The sequence below is a fragment of the Lissotriton helveticus genome, chromosome 2_2, assembly GCF_964261635.1.
Source record: "Lissotriton helveticus chromosome 2_2, aLisHel1.1, whole genome shotgun sequence".
NCBI classification, from domain to species: Eukaryota; Metazoa; Chordata; class Amphibia; order Caudata; family Salamandridae; genus Lissotriton; species Lissotriton helveticus.
The window spans coordinates 135475491-135495413 of record NC_136060.1 but is presented as its reverse complement, the minus strand read 5'-3'; the positions used below and the strand labels follow the sequence as shown (position 1 = coordinate 135495413).

Below are 19923 nucleotides of genomic sequence, written 5' to 3'. Positions count from 1 at the left end.
CTTGTGTATGTGTGTGCGCATGCGTGCAGGGGGAGGTGTGCCTGTGTATGTTTGCGCTTCCCAGGAGACAGCCACGGCGAGCGCGTTCGCGCGCGCGTGGCCTGCGCCGATCGCCTTTTGCGAGATGCGCGCGGCCAGGTGCAGTCTCCTGGGAAGCACAGTCAGTAACAAAAGATCTCCTGGCGGACACAGCGCTGACGCGCTGTTACGCCACGAGACCTAAAAAGTTAGACTTTAAAGCAGTCTTTAAAAGTAACATCAAGGCCTACACATGGGTTTATGAATAACTAGTCAAGGAGAAGGGCATTAAGCTAAATTAGGGTGTGGCACACCAGAGGCTTATAAAATGCACATTACCTTAAAATGTCTGCCCATCTAAGGGAAAGGAGAATGGCCAAGGAACAGTAGCTTGGCTACACAATACTAAAGCACTAACTGGACCTCAGAAACACCTGCTATCAGCCACTAGCTACCTAGGCAGCACACCTAATGGCAAAACAAATTAAATTTAAAAATGAAAATAAACATGTGAAAATAAAACTCATAAAAGTAATCAAAATGGTTCAGCTAATAAATCAGGCAACTCGGACAAGAACAAGGGGGGGGGGGGGTCAATAGAAAGTAAAGAGCAGAAGATCAGCAGCTATAAGGAACAAGCTTGTTTGGAATTCCAATAGTCTTCACTTTCCATAATCCATGTGACATAACTTTCCATTGATCTCTTCATTTAGTTATAAGTGTCATTCACAGGCTAAAGGCATTCATGTATACAATGAGGAAAATCACAGCTTTCACAATGAATAGACCAGCTTCCAGTCCTTCAAACAATGGATAAAAAATTGTCTGCATGTGAATGCATAAAAGACGCATTATATTTTTTCATTCCAAAAGCTGTTACAAGTTAAAATCATGTGTCTACCAGCTGCCCAAGAAGTTTAGGAACATAAGTTCTCAAATAAGCAATATCAAGACTACCAGATGGTGTGGGATCAATACCTTTTTTGAAGGATCAAGTAGAAGTACTAGTGGTTAAACGAGCAACTTCTCACTACCTTTCTTAGGCAATGTATTTCAGTAGGGAGTTGGTCGATTTGGTCGTAGATCTAACATTTCTATCGAGATTAAATTAACTCACGCTGCGGTAGGCTCCCAATGCTGTAATCACTGGCAACCATCTGCCTTTTTACAAACCCTTAAAATATGGCCTTTTCAGTTTTCCTAGCTCTTGGTGCGTCTCAACTGATCTTCTCAGTGCCATGACACTCTTTGGGATATAAGTACACATTTTATAAATGCTTTTCATTCTTTCAATCCAGGAACTTCAGTGGGCTCAAAATGCTGCACAGAACTTTGGTGGTGGGCTATGGAGGTCAAGTAGTGGGTGGTGGATGTCACTGCACAAGCTTCCAGTAGCTGTGAGAATGAAATTCCACATCAGACACCTGGAAAAACAAACCTGCCTTTTGATACCATATCTGGTAAGACTCATGTTCCCTCAGTCACAAACCTCTAGAACACTATAATTGTTTTGTTTGTGCCCCCACGTTTCATAAAGTGGATTTTGGACAGCAAACCTTCATATTATTAAGGACCGGATTAATAAAATAGCCTTCCACCATCTCTCATGTTAGGACAGCTCTATCTGGCAGCTCCCTAGGAATTATCTTTTGTAGGTCATCCCTCTAGATGGTTATATAGCGTTTGTAGAGTAATATCATAACTAAACACTTTACAACTGTCCGCCCACACACTGCATGTTTCAAACGCGAAGTAATTTAGTTCCATCAGAGGAACATGAAGTCGCCAATGCACTGGTGACATCCTGCTAAATGAGCCCAAATTATTTTGTTTTCCAATGAGCTGAGCGAAAAAACTGTAATCAAAGTGAAATCAGTTAATCTATTTTGGAAGAGAACTTTATTCTACATTAACAGAAGAGTAAAGCAACTGAAGTCCACTTATTTCTATTAGCCATTCTGTTTCTAGGATTATTAGTTGTGTAGAAAACAAATTTAATTTTATGCTAAAAAACACAAATTAATGGCAGTAACTTACTTATCTGTATTCTATGTGCAGGGTGGATCAGCCAATTGCAAATGCCAAAACACAGGTCCTTAGCTAAATATTTCTTGTGCTAAACATTTACTAATTAAATAAATGCAATAGCAAAAGAGACCGCCTCAAAAACTTTCAATGTTTAAGCATGCAGGAGAGTAGCTCAACACTAAGACAAGATAGAGAAATAAGATGACATTTAGGATCACAAAGCAGCTCATAGTAGTATGCAACAAATGTGGTTGATGCAAACATTTTACTGGACAACCATACAACAGTAACTTCAATTTACAAATCATAAAACAAACCTATGACTTTTGCTTCCTCATCTGTCAATGTTTTATTGAGAAAGATTTTCTTCACCCGCAAAGTGTTTCCTGAAGGAAGAACCACTCCTGTTGTTGGCATTGGAGGTTCGCCATCCTTTTGTTGTAAACTGTCTGCTATTACAAGGAATACTCTGAGACCTATATTCATCCGCTTCATACAGATAAAAATAAGTGAAACTAACATAAATTTCACATATCAATACAATTACAGGCAGAGCATGTTATTTAGGCTGGAGCTACTCCATAAAAACTTTTAAGTAACTTCAGATTTAACTTTGTTCTAGTGGCCATGCCATCATTTGCAAAAGCAGCTCCTGCTAGTACCAGCAATTAAAATATATTCTGATAAAAGTTGTTAGAAAAAATTGGCAAATTGCTATTCGCTGTTTGCAAGTTACTTCACATGGTCTATGGAACAGAGTTCCAGATAAAATAAACATTTGGGACAGCATCTCTCTGGCAAAAGAGTGTGAAACAAAGAAAGGGATTTTCTAGAGTGTCATTGCAGAATATCAACCAGAAACTAAATGGTTTCTTACCAGTAGGAGTAGTTTTGCAGCTGGATGAGTTTTCTGGATTCACAAGCTGTGCATTATTCCGCCATCTAGTGGTTGGGTCTAAAATTGCTAGTTTGTTTTTTGTTGTTTTATTTTCTCGTTTTGGGCGTTGTCTACCAACTTTTGGTGCCAGGGTGTGATGTTCGACACCGCCCTGGAGGTCTGCGTGGTCGCCATCATCGGATTCCTTAGTCTTTGTGATTTTAGTTGATAGTCCTTAGATGGTTCTTTAATTAGTTCTTATAACTTTCTTCCCCACCTGTTTGTTTTCCTTGTAAGGGGAGTCGGGTGCGTCGCATGTGAATCCAGAAAACTCATCAAGCTGCAAAACTACTCCTACTGGTAACCATTTCGTTTTGCAGCATGAATCCTTTTCTGGATTCCCATGCTGTGTATTAGATTACGTAGCAGTTTCTCCCCTTTTGGGGGTGCTGTGGTAAGAGGAAGACTTTGGAACAGGTGTTGAAGTACTTTCGGTCCTATTTGTACTTCCTTATTTATTTGTATGTCCACACAGTTATGTTTGGTAAAAGTGTGCGTGATGCCCATGTGGCTGCTGCACATATGGTGTCAATGGGCACATTGGCCATAAATGCCAGGGTTGCTCCCTTTTTTTCCTAGTTGAGTGAGATGTTAGTCGTCCCGGTAATTCCTGGTTAGCATTTGAGTAGCATAGCTGGATTGATTGGATTACCCATCGTGAGATTGCAGCCTTTGAGACGGGAGTACCAGTGTTGGTGTGCGAGTAGGCAACAAACAGTTGTTTGGATTAGCGTGTTTGTTCTGTACTCTGTAGATAATACAGCAGTGCTCTCCTTACATCCAGGGTATGGAGGCTTCTTTCTCCTTTAGTTTTTGGAGAAGAATATTTTGATCCAAGTGATATTTGGATACCACTTACGGCAGGAATTGTGGATTTGTTTTTAAAATAACCTTGTCCTTGTGAATTTGCATGTATGGTTCCTGTATGGTTAATGCTTGTAGCAAACTCACTCTCCGTAAGGATGTAATAGCGATTAGAAATGCTGTTTTGAAAGCAATGTACTTGAGCTCCCCTTTATGCATGGGTTCAAAGGGTTTTGCCATTAGTTATGTGAGCACTGTATTGAGACTCCACATGGGCAATCGAGCTATTTTAGGAGGAGCAATTATTTTACTTCCTTCTAGGAATCGTTTTATGACAAGCCTTGAGAAGAAACTCTTGCATGTTTTTCCCCTGATGTATGCTACGATGGCAGCCAGGTGCACCTTTTTACTGGAGTAGTTGATGTAACTGTCTAGGAGATGAGTCAGGTATATGATTACTGTTTGTGTGTTGATTGATTTTATTTGATTGTCAGCTGTGCATCAGGTGGTGTATCGCTTCCATTTTGCGGCATAGCATTTTCTTGCAGTTTGTTTCCTTGCCTCCTTTAGAATTTCAATAGTTTGTTGAGGCAGGTTGAGGTGACTAAACTCTGCATTCAGGCGCCAAGCCGCCAGGTGTGGCGTAGTTGGTTCGGGATGATAGATTTGGCACTGTTGCATTGTCAATAGGTCTTTCTCCGTCTTGATTTTGATTATTTGTCCCCTGCACATTTCTAGCAGATTGGGAGTACCATGCCTGCCTGGGCCATTGTGGAGAAATGAGAATTTGCTGACCTTGCCTTTTCCAGTACATTATGTATATGGGGTATTGTTGGATAAGCGTATGCAAATGTCCCTAAGCAGTTGAGGGGCAGGGCATTCCCATTGAACAAGTGGTGAGGATACCTCGGGGCAAAGCACTTGCATTTCTTATTCTGTATTGTTGCAAAAAGGTCTATAGCTGGTGTTCCCCAGAGATAACATGGACTGTACTGTTCCGTGGAGTAGTTCCATTCATAGGAGCAGTTGTTTTGTCTGCTCAGTTGATCTGCTGTAGTGTTGTATATTCCTGGTAGGTAAACTGGTTGCAGATTGATTGTTTGAGATATTGTCCATTGCAAAATCTCCTGTGCTAGCTTGCTCAGTAGAAATGGTTTTGTACCTCCTGGTTTGCAGAGGTAGAAGATTGTTGTGGTATTGTTGTTTGGATTAAGACAGTCTTCCCATGAATTTGTTTCAGGAACGCTTTCAGAGCTAGGAGAACAGTTTTCATTTCCAATTATAGCCGGGTCTGGTGGCTCCGTAGACTAATGCATCCATTGTGTTCGATCTCATGGTGACCGGTTCAAATTTCGGAGGGTCCACTCAGCCTTTCATCCATCTGAGGTCAATAAAATGAGTACCATTGAGTTGGGTAACAAACATCTGTTATTCAGCGCCAAGATCCCTCCGGGTGAACGTGCGCTTTACAAATACATGTTATAAAAGTAGTTGATGTGCTTTATGGAATCCTGTATGTTCCATCGACCACGTACTTTCAGATGTTTACAGTGCACTCCCCATCCATTGAGGGATGCGTCTGTAGTGATTGTCACAGAAGGAGTTGGGTCCCTGAAAGGTCTGCTATGTGTTTTTGGATGTCCACCATAATATCTCTGCTTGCAGCTTGTGTGTAACAACCACTATATCCTCCCAACTCCCTATGGATTGAGACCAGTTGTTGGTTAGCCATTCCTGGAATAGGCACATATGTAGACGAGCATGAGTGGGATGCATGATGCGATCATGCCCATACGTTTCGTAACTCTCCTCACTGTCAGAGATTGACTCTTCTGGTAGAGGGTGGTTTCTTGTGTTATTGCTTGTATCCTTTTTTGATCAGGTATGCCAGCGCGTTTTTTGAGTCCAGTCTTGCACCTAGGAAAGTTTTTTCTCTCTGGTTTTGTGGATGATTTCTTGTGGCTTATTGAAAACTCTATAGTGCATGTAGCGTGTGGATTGTTGTTTGAGTGTGATTGAGGCATCTTTGTTTTGTGTTTGCTCTTATATGCCAGTTGTCCAGCTATGGGTAGACTTGTATTCCCTCCTTTCTCAGGTGTGCTGCCACAGCGGCTAGGCACTTGGTGAAGATGCGTGGTGGTGACCTTATTCCGAAAGGTAGTACTTTGAGCTGATAGTGTGTTCCTTTGAGTAGGAACCATAGGTACTTACTCAGTTTCTTGTTCAATGGGATGTTTAAGCAAGCGTCTTTGAGGTCTATTGCAGCCATGTAGTCTCCTTTTTGAATTTGCGGGATTATCTCTTGGAGAGACATTTTGAAATGTTGTATTAGAATGAACTCGTTTCCAGGATTGACCTCAATTTCAGGTCCTGTTTGGGCACTAGGAAATGAGATGAGAAGTTGCCTTTGAAATACTCTTGTTTTGGGACTACACTCTATTGCTTGCTGTTGGAGTAGGTTCTTGATCTCCAAATTTAACTGTGCGAGTTCTGGTTTTTGAAATGGCCTTATTTTTGGAAGGTTCACAGGCGGTGTACTTCTGAGCTCTATGCAGTACCTGTATTTTAATGTATTTAAAACCCAATTGTCGGTTGTGATGTTTTTCCATTTTTGTAAACATTTAGATATTCTTCCCCCCACTGGTGTTTAGTTTGGGTCTTTCTCCATGTGGAAGTCCATTTGTGCCATTTTCTCTGCCTTTAGAGGGTTGGCCTCTGCCTCTTCCTCGAAAGGGATGTTTTGGCTGTTGCTGCCAACCTTGGTATCCAGTTTGTTGGCTAGTCTGTTGTATGTTACCTTGGACTTGTTGCTGCTGTGACATCTGAAATACTTGGCCAAATGTACCTCTTCCTGTGAGTTTTCTGTTGTTGAACCCACGTCTTTTAAAGGTGCCCCTTTGCTGTGGGGCTCCCATTGCTCTCGCGATCTCATTATGTTTTTTGATTTGCTGGAGTGATTTGTCTACCTCCTTTCCAAACAGTGCTTCACCTGTGAAAGGCCTGTTGATGATGGATGTTTGAACCTCTTGTTTAAAACCTGAGATTCTGAGCCAGGCAGGTCTTAGGGTAGTGCCCGTCACATCTCCCTGTTGGCAGCGTCTGCTGCATCTAGTGCAGAGTTAAGGCATGTATTTGCTATATTTCTTCCCTCTTTAACAATAGATTTTGCGCTTTTCTTGTCCTCTTCAGAGAGTTTGTTAATGAGCTCCTCTATGTCGCTCCACTGTTAATCTTCAATAGGGCATTCGAATCAGCGATGCGCCACTGTGTCGCAGCTTCCTTTTCCATTTTTCTTCCCACCATATCCATCCCCTTGCTCTTCTTCTGGTGGTGGACCTGGCTGTTGTGACAATGATGGAGTCAGGCACCGTGTTCCCCTGAATATATTTGGGATCTTTGGAGGAGGCTTTGTACTTTCCTCGACTCTTGGAGTTACCACTTTACTTGAGGCTGGTTTCTTAAAGGCTTCCTTACCCTGGTCTAAGATGCTTGGTAGCATTGGTAAGTACTGTGTCCCCTTGTTGGCTGGGGCTAATGTTTCTAGAAGGAAACATTTGTCTCCCTTTCCCGCTTGAGGGTGACCTCAAAAGTGTCTGAAGCCCTCTTAACTAGTCCGTTGTAGAAGGCGATATCCTCTGGTGGAGATGCCTTCGACGGATAGCATATCTTCTTCGGGCTTTCGGTGTCGAGGTCGTTGAAGTTACCCTCGAAATTTTCAGAGGCTTCCTTCTCTTCAGGAGCGTCTATATATTCCTCGAGATCTTCCTCGCGAGGTTCGGGAGTTGGGGGTGATTTGAGGATATCCTCTTCTTCCCCCTTCAGCGTCTTCTGCTTCTTCGGCGTGAACGTTTTCTGGTTTGAGGATCGGTGCTTTCGGAATTCGGAAGTCTTTTAGTGATGCGTCGAACTCCCTCTTATTCTGGAGAAGCGCCGCCATCTCGGACTCAAGTTGTTTCCTCTTCTTTTCGACTTAACTCCGCTTTGGTGACAGATTTTCTCTTTTTGGGCGTGCCCGTCTCTTGTTTCAAAAGCGGCGCACCTGTTTTTGGGGCTTCATGCTCCACCCTCCGTTTCGGCGTATACTGCGATTTTCACTCCTTAATGACCCTTGGCAGGGTTCTGTGGGACTCCTTAGATTGCGGCTGACCCTCGCTCGCTTTTTTCTTCAGCGTCTAGGCTGCGCCTTATTTTCTTATTTTTTGGTTCTGACAGATGTGTGTGTTGTATTACCTTATCCGTATTCTTCCCTGTTTTGCTCGCCTTCTTGTGGGTGTGTGGTTTTTCAGATTCCCACTCCAGAATTTCGACATCCGAGCCCTCGTGTGTTGATTCTGCTGGTATTCCCTGGTCTTCATCACCACTGGAGAAACCCAGGTACGTTAGGGAGGTCTTCTTCGAGACATTGTGGTGTAAAAAAAACTTCTGAGCTTCCAGTCCTTCTTCCAGACCCAACGGCGGAAAAAAGAATATGAAGATGACTACCACGCACAACGATCTCCAGGGCGCCATCTGATGTCACACAAGGGACGTACCTAGCACCAAATGGTGGTCGACAACGCCCAAAACAAGAGAGAAAAAAAACAAGAACAATTCTGGACCCAACCACTAGATGGCGGAATAATGCACAGCATGTGAATCCAGAAAAGGATTCATGCTGCAAAAGAAAAGATTACTCTGCTGTATGAGCTCCAAATCACAATCCTAAATAGTTCAATTAAATGTAAATAGCAATTGGGAGAGACCGCAACTAGGCTAAGATGTTACAAGCTGCATTACCTCAGGGTTGATAGTGAAGGTTTTAGGAGATTTCCCAACACTGAGAAGGTCAAATATTATTTCTTTCATTGAGAAATCCAAACGTTCCTGTAAATTCAAAGAAAGGGATACATTAAAAAAAAATACCGTAGTATAGCGAAGCAAGAAAAAAAAATAGCAACTAACCGCTTCGCCGCCATCAAAGCTCTAGTTAAGAAAGGTTCCTCAGATCCATTTAAATCATGGATACTCACAAACATTTGCCCAGGGGCCACAAAGTACTGTCTGTGCTGTGACAGAGGGCTGCACTGATGCCAGCAGGGTGGCAGTAGGGAGTTAGGGTGAGTCGGAGATTGTGTAAGGAGGTTTACATATTTCTTTTTTTTACATTTTCTTTTTAATAAACGGGCAAGCATTTCTATGCAGCTTAATACATTTTCTCAATATTAGTGCTCAGCAACCATACAGCATCTTGTGCTGCTGTTCACCAGGTGTGATGCATGTAAAGGTCAAAAGGTCCACAATCAGCCCCCAGGCCTCACTTTGAGCATCACTTATTTAAATTATACTTATTTTAGCCTTCTTTATCTGTGTAACAGACATTTTCTAAGTTGATTTTCTACTTAATATCCTGGTCCTTAAGTTTATCTGAGAAAAGTGTTTTTAGAGGCTAGATTTCTGAATGATGCACATCAGTATACAGTATTAATTGGTGATGCACAAATGACTGAATATTTGTTGTCTTTATCAGGCTGCAACAACACTAGACAATGTACTATTAAGGAATAGGAGGTGGACATAAAATGGTCTTACATACATTAAAGTCTCTTTGACATGATACTGGTAATTGTATACCCCTGCACAGCTTCTTCCTCTTCATCTCCTTTCTGACTCCAATACTCAAACTACTACCTAGTATACGTAGTTGAGCAAGCATCTTCCAACAGGATACTTACCCTGAAGTGAAGTTCAGATGAGAAATATCCAAACATAGCTCATGGATGAAAATAATAGAAACGGTATATTCCACTAGTCTTGAAGTTGGGTACTAACACAAGTACTATTTGTGTTATCTTAACTATCTGGATATTGAGAACACTTACAGAATCCACTCCAATTGAGTGAATAGGAGCTAGGAACAATAAAGCTCTCCGGTGAAAAAACAAAACACTGCAAAACTACTCTGCCATACCTAGTTTTATTCCTCAGAAATCCACACAGTAGACAGCAGTTAGTGGTCTGACCGACGGTCTCAAATACAGGTAGTGCTTCTATTTGATATTGGCGAATGAACAACAATCTCAGATCGCCAATCATCAAAACAAACTGGAAAAGGATTTCTTTAGCCATGCAGCCTTTATAGATGTGGCAAAAATACTTAAATATCTAAAGTTGTACAGCCTCAGATACTAGCAAATGAAGGCTAGAGTTACCCATTGCAGTCCTTGTTTTGCTAGTCCAATTGACCATCCCATCCTCAAATAACATTAGCAAAAACCACTGAAATGCAGAAGCACAGCATGAATACAATAAGTAGCAAGACATCCCAGAAAACTCCCAAATAGCAAACCGAGATGTTTTGACAAAAGCATAGCTGTCACCTAGCAACAACCCAGTAATACTTTAGACTATATTAATGTAAAGAGAAAGCTTTGAATCTGTAGTGAAATTAGTTAAACATAGTTGCCATTTATTGGCATATCGTTGCCTGGTATTGTATTATATTGTAATTTCATTTATATAGCGCTTACCCCTGATGAGGCGTCGAAGCGCTTTTTCGGACAGTAGCACGCTACTCCAGGACCCATAAAGGATTAGTGTAGAATTAGTATAGTGAAACATGCAAGTCAATGTTAAATGGTGGATAGGTTAGTCAGTTATTTGGATTCAGAAGGCCAGCAGAAGGATGACATAAGGATAGAAGAGGAAAAGAAAAAAAGGTTTGTATTTATATAGCGCTGGTTACCCCTGATGGGGTATTGAAGCGCGCTACGGCGGAAACCAATATAGGATTAGTGCTGAATTAGTATGGTGAAATATGAAAGTAATTTGAGTGGTGGATATTAGTCAGTTATTTGGAGTGAGAAGGATAGCGGAGAGATAAAAGAGAAAGAAAGGTTTGCATTCATATAGCACTTGTTACCCCTGTTGGGTGTTGAAGCGCTTTTCTGGCAAGTAGGATGCTGCTCCGGAACCCATAAAGGATTAGTGTTGAAAATTAGTATATTGAAATAGGAAGTAATTTGAGTGGTGGATATGTTATACAGTTATTTCGATAGAGAAGGGTAGGTTGCGGGACAGAAGATGGAAAAAAGTTTCTTCGGAGACAATTTTCCGGAGTAAGCTAAAGACCTGGCTTTTTCCATCTGTAAGCCCCTCCGTTTAACCTGTATCTGCTTTCACCTCACTGCCCGGAACCTGGTCTTTTTTTCTGCCGCAGCGCAGGGGCACACTAGTTTGTTTAGCCATGCGCTTTATAAGCTTGTTTATTAATATTGATATAGCGCTTGCTTCCCCTTGATAAGGTTTTGAAGCGCTTTATTGGCGGGTAGCACGCTACTATGGAACCCATAAGGATTAGTGTTGAGTTAGTATGGTGAACCATGAAAGTAATTTGAGTGATGGATATGTAAGGTTGGGGAGGGGTAGAAAAGGGGAAAAGGTTTGCATTTATATAGCATTGGTAACCCTGATGGGGTGTTGAAACGCTTTATTGGCGAGTAGCGCGCTACTCTGGAACCCATAAAGGATTAGTGGTGAATTAGTATAGTGGAATATAGAATTTGAGAAGTGAACATGTTAGTCTGTTACTTTGATTGAAAAGGATAGTGGAGGGATAGAAGAGTTAAGGGTTTTTTTTAAAGTTTTTTTTGGGGTCATAGCAGTAGGAGGAAGCTTTTGGATGAGTAAAAAGGGGCTTTTGGGGGGGAAATGACAGCGGGAAGAGTATAGAAAGGTTTATTTTGGGGGATCGGTACAGTAAAAGGTGTCCGATGATGCAAGGAGGGGTTGAGTAGGAGAGAGTCTAGAAAGGGTTATTTTGGGGATCATAGTAGAGGTATGGGGTTTGGGATCAATGAGAGTTGATGTAGAGGATATATTGATAGATGTATAAGGTGAGAGATGGGTAGTGCATGGGAAAGAGTAGTAGAAAGAAGTTTGAGATTAGTCAGAAGGTTGGGCTAGAAGATATATTGAGAGAAGTATAGGCTGAGAAATAGGGTAGTGCATTTGAAATGCTAAATTAGAAGAGTGATAAATATATAGATCCATAACTACATTGAAATTATATAGATTCATAAAAGAGGTAAGTATATGTAGATTAAAAATATTGATAGAGGTACAGGATGAGAAATAGGGTAGTGCATTGGATATACTTTTTCAGGAGAAAAGTAACACACACAGATCCAAGTACATGGAAGGTACATAGATGCACAATGGAAGTAAGTATATTTAGACCAAAGATAATTTTTAATTATTTATTTATTTTCAACAACTTACTTATTCTACAGGTTTATACTATGCAATACACAAAGATAGGTACATATCTATAGTGAAAATAAAATGCTTATATACAGAGGGATATGCTGTAAATTTCTGTTTGCATATGGTGCTTATGTGGGAAAGAGCCAATTCTTGAGTAGTTTTCTGAAGATAAGGTGGTTGTCAGTGGATCTTATGTTGGAGGGTAAACAACAATTTACTTACCTTCGGTAATGTTTTTTCTGGTGGATACAGTATCTGCCTGTGGATTCCTCACCTATTGAATTACCCCTGCGCCAGCATTCCGTAGAAACTTTTTTCCTAGCTCTCCTACGTTGACGAGGATGTCACAAAGACAAGGCTCCGCTCGGGACTCCGTCTGAAGTCATTGGAGCCACAAACAGACCTCGTCGGCGTGCTGACGTCAGTTCCACCCATTTTTTCCGTGCCTCCAAGGCGAACGGGTGGACCAACATCATAATTAAGGTATACACAGTATACAATATATACATAGATGCACACAGTATAAAGAATCAAAAACAAACTAGGCATTTCCTATGAATAAAACAGGGCATTTAAAATACACAGGAAAAAGCCATATTAAATAAAACCTTTGTTATACGAAGGTGGACAACGGGGAGGTGGGTGGGTCAGTGAGGAATACACAGGCAGATACATGTATCTACCAGAAAAAAGCGTTACCTTTGGCAGAATGATTACTTTAATAAGGTTAACCCTACCATAGATATTAAGAGGTAAGTTCGCCCACTTAGAGATTAAACCTATTACATTGTCGCTAACCTTCTTCCAGTTTACTTTTATAATATCTTCCATCTTCTGGGTTATTAGTATTCCAAGGTATCCTATTTGGTTCTTTGCACCACAACTTACCACCCCCTGGTTCCAGTCCATGATCTCGGTTTTCCATGGATTCACTTTATACCCTGAAATATAGCCAAAGACCTCCGCCTTCCTCATCAAACTTGGGATTGCCTCATGCGCTTACTTGTATAAAGCAACAGGTCATCAGCATAGAACCTTAACTTAAAAAATGCCCGATTTGAAAGGGGTAATAGCCATGTCAGACCTAATCAGGTTTGCTAGCGGCTCGACATATATATTAAAGAGAAGCGGGGAAAGGGGGCAGCCCTGCCTTGCACCTCTAAAAAATGTCAAACCATTCTGATAACCTCCCATTTATTAGGACTCTAGCTTTAGGGCAATGATAGGTCTGAATTGCCGATACCATATTTGTTGAAAAAACAAAACTTCACAGGGCTTCCCATAGGTAGGGCCAATGTACCTTGTCGAAGGCCTTGGCTGCGTCCACTGCCAATATCGTTTCAGGCAGTTTCCGAGCCTCTGCCAGGTCAATAACTCCTAATAACTGGAAGGTAACTTCATTCAATTGCCTCCCGGCAATAAAGCACCTTTGGTTAGGGTGGATAACCTCTCATATTACTCTAGCCAGCCGAGCTGCAATGATCCCAGAAAAGATCTTATAATCTGTGTTCTTATAATCTATAATAAAAAGTGGCATTCTTATTTAATACTATCCCATGGACGTTCTAAAAGAAAGACATAGCAAAACTACAGGGAAGAATAGGGAGTATCAGCTGTGCCCGAGGATTTCCTGGAAAAATTACGTAGGAGGTTAGACAATGGAGGATTGGCATTACCAGACATTTTTGCTTTTTTGCTACGCCTTCCAATTCAAGATAGTCGTCTGCTGGCCAACAAAGTAGACAATTCATCAATAAGCACGCTTTTTGAGGCTTTATTGACTGATGTACCGGATGGTCAAATTGGTTTTCTTTTTGAGTACAGAGACCCACATTTTTTTTTTTTAAAGTGACGCTTAAGATTTTAAAGTCCGCCCTGAAAACAATTGAGAATTCCTTATTTTTCAACATGGGCACCAATCTGGGACTCTCCTGGTACACCCGAGTGTTTGAGGGAACAACTGAGTCAACCCCTTATAAGAGGTGGTATTTTTCGCTGGGCAGACCTTAAGGTTGGTAATAACTTGATGCGCTAGGAAGCATTCAGTGATTGTACCAATGGCTGGCTGACTAAGTGTAAATATTATCAACTTCGTGCCTGGCAGCAAGGCAAGACTGGGCAGAGAGGGAAGATAACTCTGATCAAGTAATGAAAACCAGACAGTGGTGCAAGGAAACATCATTTTGGTATTGGGTTTTTGTGGAGGCGGACGGAAATATCGGAACCGAAGTTCATAAATTGTGGGTTGAAGAGCTGGACAATCGAGACCTGATGCAAATTCATATATCACACTGCGTAAAGTAGTAAAGTTTGCACCACTAAATCAAAATCATTTGTGTAGTACTCATCTGGTATAGTAGTCTCCTGAAAAACTATTGAAGGTTACTGGCAAGGTATATACATGTCCCAGATGTGCGCAGACGGAGGCGGACACTATACATTTGTATATGTCATGTTCAAAAGTTGTTTCTTTTTGGAATGCGATTAATGCTTTCCTGGATGAAATTATCGGAATACAACTAAAAATAACAATTAGTTTACTCTTTTTTTGGATCTAGTTTGGATCAAGAAATACAAATTTCTAATGTAGAATCCAATTTTCTATTTTATGCTGTCTTGTTAGCAAGACGGGAACTTTGTAAACTAAGGAAATCTGGGAATTCTATGTCAGGACCGGAGGCTTCGGATTATGCTTATTCTTCCTTCGCTTTATTACAAATAGGAAAACACAGCAGCCTTAGAAAAGCTCAAAATCCATGTCCAAACTGCAGGAAAAACTTGGAAACAAACAGCTTTTAAAGTTTGTAAATCCAGGACAAACTACAGCTCCCATGAGCCTTCCAACATTAGTCCTTCCATTATGTCCAGTCCAGGTACTAAAGCCAGTCCCCTCTCAACCTTCTTCCTCTTTCTTCGCTACTCACGCAGCAGTCAGTTAAGTGTTTTCCCTATTTTTTGATTTGGGGCCTGGGGCGATGTATTTCCCTTCGGCAGTTCGACGGGGGTGTGTTGGGCTCTGTTGACGTTTCTTGTGTGAAAAACGTTTTCCCTCCCTACAGAGCCCTGTCGCGGGAGCGCTCTCGCTCCTTTCGCGACGTTTGCCCCAGCGGCGGTGCGGTGATTGAGGCGCCCGCCAGAGGGCGCTCGGTCGTCTCGCCTGCTCCTCGGCGCGCTTCCCTTCCTGCTGGGGGGCCGCGCTGAGGAGCCGGTCGGGCTCAGAGCTTTGCCCTCTCCACCCCCTCTACGCCCGGTGCTCCGGGTCTGTATCTGGCCCTGTCTTCATTTCACTGACGCCCTACGGGGTCTGTATAGGCGGCTGAGACCGCGGTGACGCCGGTAGGCGAGTGCACGTTCTTTACTTATTTCTGTGTGGTGCAACGCGCATTTGGGGTGGTTAGGCCCGGTCCCTGTGTGGAGGGCCAGCGCGTTGGGGGGGTTTCGTGCAGCCCTACCTTGCCAGGTTATTGGCCCAAAACGTAATTGCAGTCTAAGTGGTCTGCCCATATTCTGGTTGTTTGACACCCTCTATCAGGGGGGTACGCTTCACAGGGCTGTTTTGGCTATAGGTTGCCCTTCCCTGCTTTGCAACCATGGAACAAGATGGTTATTTTGATGTTTATTTTGATGTTTATTTTGATGTTTCTTTGGATGTTTATTTATTTATTTATTATTTTGATGGTTATTTATCTGTCTCCCATTTACAACCAAGGAGCTATAGCTCAAAGGTAAGTCTTGTACCTTTGGTGTGGACAGCCCTCAGAGGCCAGGGTTCGAATCCTGCCAATGCTGTAGAAGTATCCCAAAGTGGGAAATTTTCAAACAGTGATTTTAGATGGTTCTTTATTTATCTCATATTTACAAGATGAGAATTTTTAACAAGCAGTCAACAGCTTCACATGCAAGATGGTTAGCTTGTTTATCTCCTATTTGCAAGATGAGAGATTTTCTCAAGCGGTCAACAGCTGCATATGTCGCTGTGCGACGGTGGTGGTGGGTCCCATGGAGGATCGCCTGTCTGCGCGCATTGTCGGGAATGCGCCGAACTGGTCCCCCGGCGCCACTCTCGGGCCCTGAGCCTGCAGCGGGTTTGGAGACCGCACCCCCCGTCCCCAGGGCCGGTCTCCCCGGACACGGTGACGCTGGGGAGTCAGTGCGCTCTTGGCGCCCTCGAGCTTGACCGCTGCGGTACCCCGAGACGGGTCCGCACCGGTAGACACGGTGGCGTGGTCCGTGACAGGTCGCCTGCGTACGACTTTGGAGGGTAGGTGGCTCTGACGCCAGTGTTCAGCGCAAGATGGCCACCTTCCTCACGAAAGGATATTGACCGCTTCTGCCGGTCGTGCTATGACAAATTGGCGCGGTTGGGTCGCAACGGGGAGCCTCAACATGGCGGAGGAGGCGTACGCCACTGGCACGGTTATTTCCCCTGAGTTTGTCTAACTGGGCTCAGAGTGATCCTTTTTTGGGGAACGCTACCTGCTCCCTGCCCACCGAACGGCGGAGGTCTTTGCTTCTTAAGCTGGACCCGAGGTTATGTGCTTTGGCTTCTTTGGAAGCGGGGTCGGTGGCGCAGAGCGGCCCCTTTGGGGAGTTTTTCCTTTGATGTACTCGGCCAAGCAGGGCAGCAAGCCTCCGGTAGGGGGCAAGGCTCCGGCTGGGGCCGGTACCGGACCTCAGCGACCTTCGGTAATTTTTTACCCCACGAGAGGCCACCGCTTCAGCGGTCGAGGGTACCGCTAGACCCCTGGACCCAACAATTCCCACGGTAAGGGTCCTGTCTTCAAACCGGGTTCTCATGAAGGGCAGGTTAGCGGCCTTTTTGCGATGAGTGCAACGCGGCATCCCGATGGGTTTTTCTCAGCAATATCTTCTTAGTGGACAAGACGGATGGCGGCGTACGTCCGGTGTTCCACCTCAAAGGTTTCAGCGGTTGGTTGATCTACCGACACTTCAGGATGGAGGAACTTCATCTCCTTCGGAATGTATTCCTCCCACTGGATTGGGTGGTGCGCATGGCTCTGGCGGACGCCTATGTGGTGGGGCCCATCCATCCTCCACATTGGCGCTCCTTCAGTTTTGCTGGAACTGTGTGTTCGAGTCCACCTCCCTTCCCTGCGGTATTTTTTCCTCGGCCCTTAGTGCTTCACGATGGAGTTCCTGCGGGGACAAGGTATTCGGACGATCGTTTACCTTACCGGCATCCTTTGATGGCCCAGTGTCCAATGGCCTTGGCTGGTCACCTTCAGCAAGCGGTTCTGCTTCTCCAGAGGCGGGGTTTTCGTCATCAACGAATCCACGTCGTTTTCTGGTTCCGTGTCAGGACATTACGTCCCTAAGTTTTGTCATAGACTCAGTCGGGGCCTCTCTCAGTCTTCCCTCGAGGAAGATAGCCTGGATCAGACATGCGTTACGGCGGAAGGTTTCGAAGGATCGGACTTCTGTCATCCGCCATTCAGGCGCTTTTTTCCCAGGGCCGTTGCACTACGGAGCGCCCCAGCGCCTCCACGCCAGACACCTCCGAAAGGGACATGTCCTACGACCAGATGCGCCCTCTCGGAGGACGTGACGGCGGGGGTGTCCTGGTGGTTTTCTCACATATGGCGGCTAGGAGTGGCCGGGCGACCTTCGGGTCGGTCCCGGTCCTAGTGATGGGATCCGATGCCGGCAGGTCAGGTTGGGGTACCCGCTGCGGGGAGTTCTCCACAGGCGGCGCATGGGCCTTCGACGAACAAAGGCTACATGTAAACTGTTTTGGGCTCTTAGCAGGGTCTTTTGCGATCCAAGGTCGAGCCAAGTATTTGGTGATGTCCTGCGTCCTCTTGGTGATGGACAACGTCTCGGCGGTCTGGTACGTCGATCACCTGGGTGGTCCTCACTCCCGAGCTCTGGCGGATTTGGCAAGGGTGTTCTGGGTCTATTGCCTTGCACGTCACATACCGGTGGCGGCAGTCTCCTTGCCGGGCCGAGCCACTCAGGTGACAGACTGGCTCTCCCGCTACCTAAAGGATGCCAGTCGGCGGATGCTGGACGTCCCAGTTTTTCCAATGGCTGAGTACCCGGTGGGGTTTCTTTTTCGGTGGCTCTGTTTGCGTCTTGGCTGTGCCACCAACTCCCAAGATTTTCAGTTGGAGACCGGACCCTCTGGCAGTAGCCATGGATGCTTTCCTCCAGGATTGGAGTCGGGAGACGCCCTTTGCGCTCCCTCCGTTCTCAATGGTGGTGAGAACGGCGGCCCAGGTTCGCCGTCAGGGGGTAGAGATGGTGTTGATTACGCCGCTCTGGCAGTCTCATGTCTGGTTTGACGATTTTCTGGATTTTTTCTTGGGATTTTTTCCAATCCTCCTTCCCCTGTTTTTCCTCATCTCTTGCTCAATCCGGAATCGGGAGCCACATCCCGTCGTCATTCAGGGCTCTCTCTCTCTCCGCCTCATGGCATGGAGACTTCCCGGAGACGTTGGTCGTTCCCGGGCCTTTCGGGTTCGGCTGAGAGCCCGCTTCACAAAGCCTGAGCCGACAGTACAGCGAATCGATACAAACCCGCTTAGCTTAAGTGGCGGCGTTGGTGTATTAGAAGGGACTTGGATCCCGTGGTCGCAGACCTTGTTTTCCATCTTAACTTTTTTAGCCGTATTGGCAACTAAGCGCCTGGCTAATAGGACGATTAAGGCTATGCGTTCCGCGGTCTCAATGGGACACCGGCCTGTGGAGGGTTCTCCTGTGGGGGAACGCCCTTGCGTTTGCAGGCCCTTGCGAGGCGTTCATCTCTCTTTACCTCTGGAGCCTCGGTATTCGGTTCTTTGGGACGTCATTGTGGTCCTGAACCTATTTTTTGTCCTGGCAGGCTACCGATTATTTTATCTTTAATGGAACTTTCAGCTACGTTGGCTGTGCTTTTGCGTTTGGTTTCTTACCGGCGTGTGTCGGATGTGTGCGCCTTGGACATTTCGGCGCGAGTCTTTTTCCCCTGACGGGGGTCGCTTTTACAGTGGGTCGTCGCACAAGGTCGGCGTCACGTATTATTTCGTGCCCGGCTTTTGTGGACACTCCCAAGTTATGCGCCGTGCAATGTTTGAAGGCTTATGAAGACATGACGTTGGACATCTGCCCTCCGGGCGAACAACAATTGTTAATTGCCCTGCGAAAACCACACAGAGCAGTCTCTTCCCCCACTATTGCGAGGTGGGTGCGTTGGGTCATGCAAGAGGCAGGCATTGATACTTAACGTTTTGGAGCTCACCCAGCCAGGGGGGCCATGGCTTCTAAGGCGTTCAGTGGGAGCTCGTTTAGAGGATTTGATGCGAACACCAGATTAGTCCTCTGATTCCACGTTTACAAGGTTTTATTTTAAACCGGTGGTGGATTTGGCTCATTTGGTGGTGAGTAAGCTTTGAACTAGCATAATCCGAAGCCTCCGGTCCTGACATAGAATCGAAATTTGCCTAGCTTACGTAACGGTAAGTTTCAATTCTATTAAGGACACGGAGGCGAGGATTATCCCACCCTGGAGTTCGGCGTTGCGAACCCACCCGTATCTCAGTAAGTAAACTGTTTTCCATCTTTGCGTGGTGCATGTTCTAATGCCAGTCTTGATGATGTTCTCAACTTGCGTGCTGTCAGTGATGTTCTCGGTGCTTCTCTTACGTTGTCGTTTTTTTCCGCTAGGAAATGACGGCTCCGACCGGGACCAATGAGGAGTGTGCGTAACCAGCGCGAAGAAAGAGGAAGAAGGTTGAGAGGGGACTGGCTTTAGTACCTGGACTGGACATAATGGAAGGACTAATGTTGGAAGGCTCATGGGAGCTGTAGTTTGTCCTGGATTTACAAACTTTAAAAGCTGTTTGTTTCCAAGTTTTTCCTGCAGTTTGGACATGGATTTTGAGCTTTTCTAAGGCTGC

General features: G+C 44.6%; 1 protein-coding gene across 11 annotated transcripts in view; it reads right to left on the bottom strand.

The window, feature by feature from the left end:
- The window catches only part of FRYL (FRY like transcription coactivator), a 2496013-nt gene that overhangs the window by 1696096 nt on the left and 779994 nt on the right, over window positions 1-19923 (bottom strand). For all 11 annotated transcript variants that reach the window (XR_013608325.1, XM_078678213.1, XM_078678216.1 and 8 more), the window contains 2 exons: window positions 8564-8650; window positions 2364-2535 (listed from right to left, as the gene is read on the bottom strand). Coding sequence is in view for 10 of the 11 variants with exons in the window: in XM_078678213.1 (XP_078534339.1) it covers window positions 2364-2535; window positions 8564-8650 (259 nt within the window). In the remaining variant the exon portion in view is untranslated. The remainder of the gene's footprint in view (window positions 1-2363; window positions 2536-8563; window positions 8651-19923) is intronic.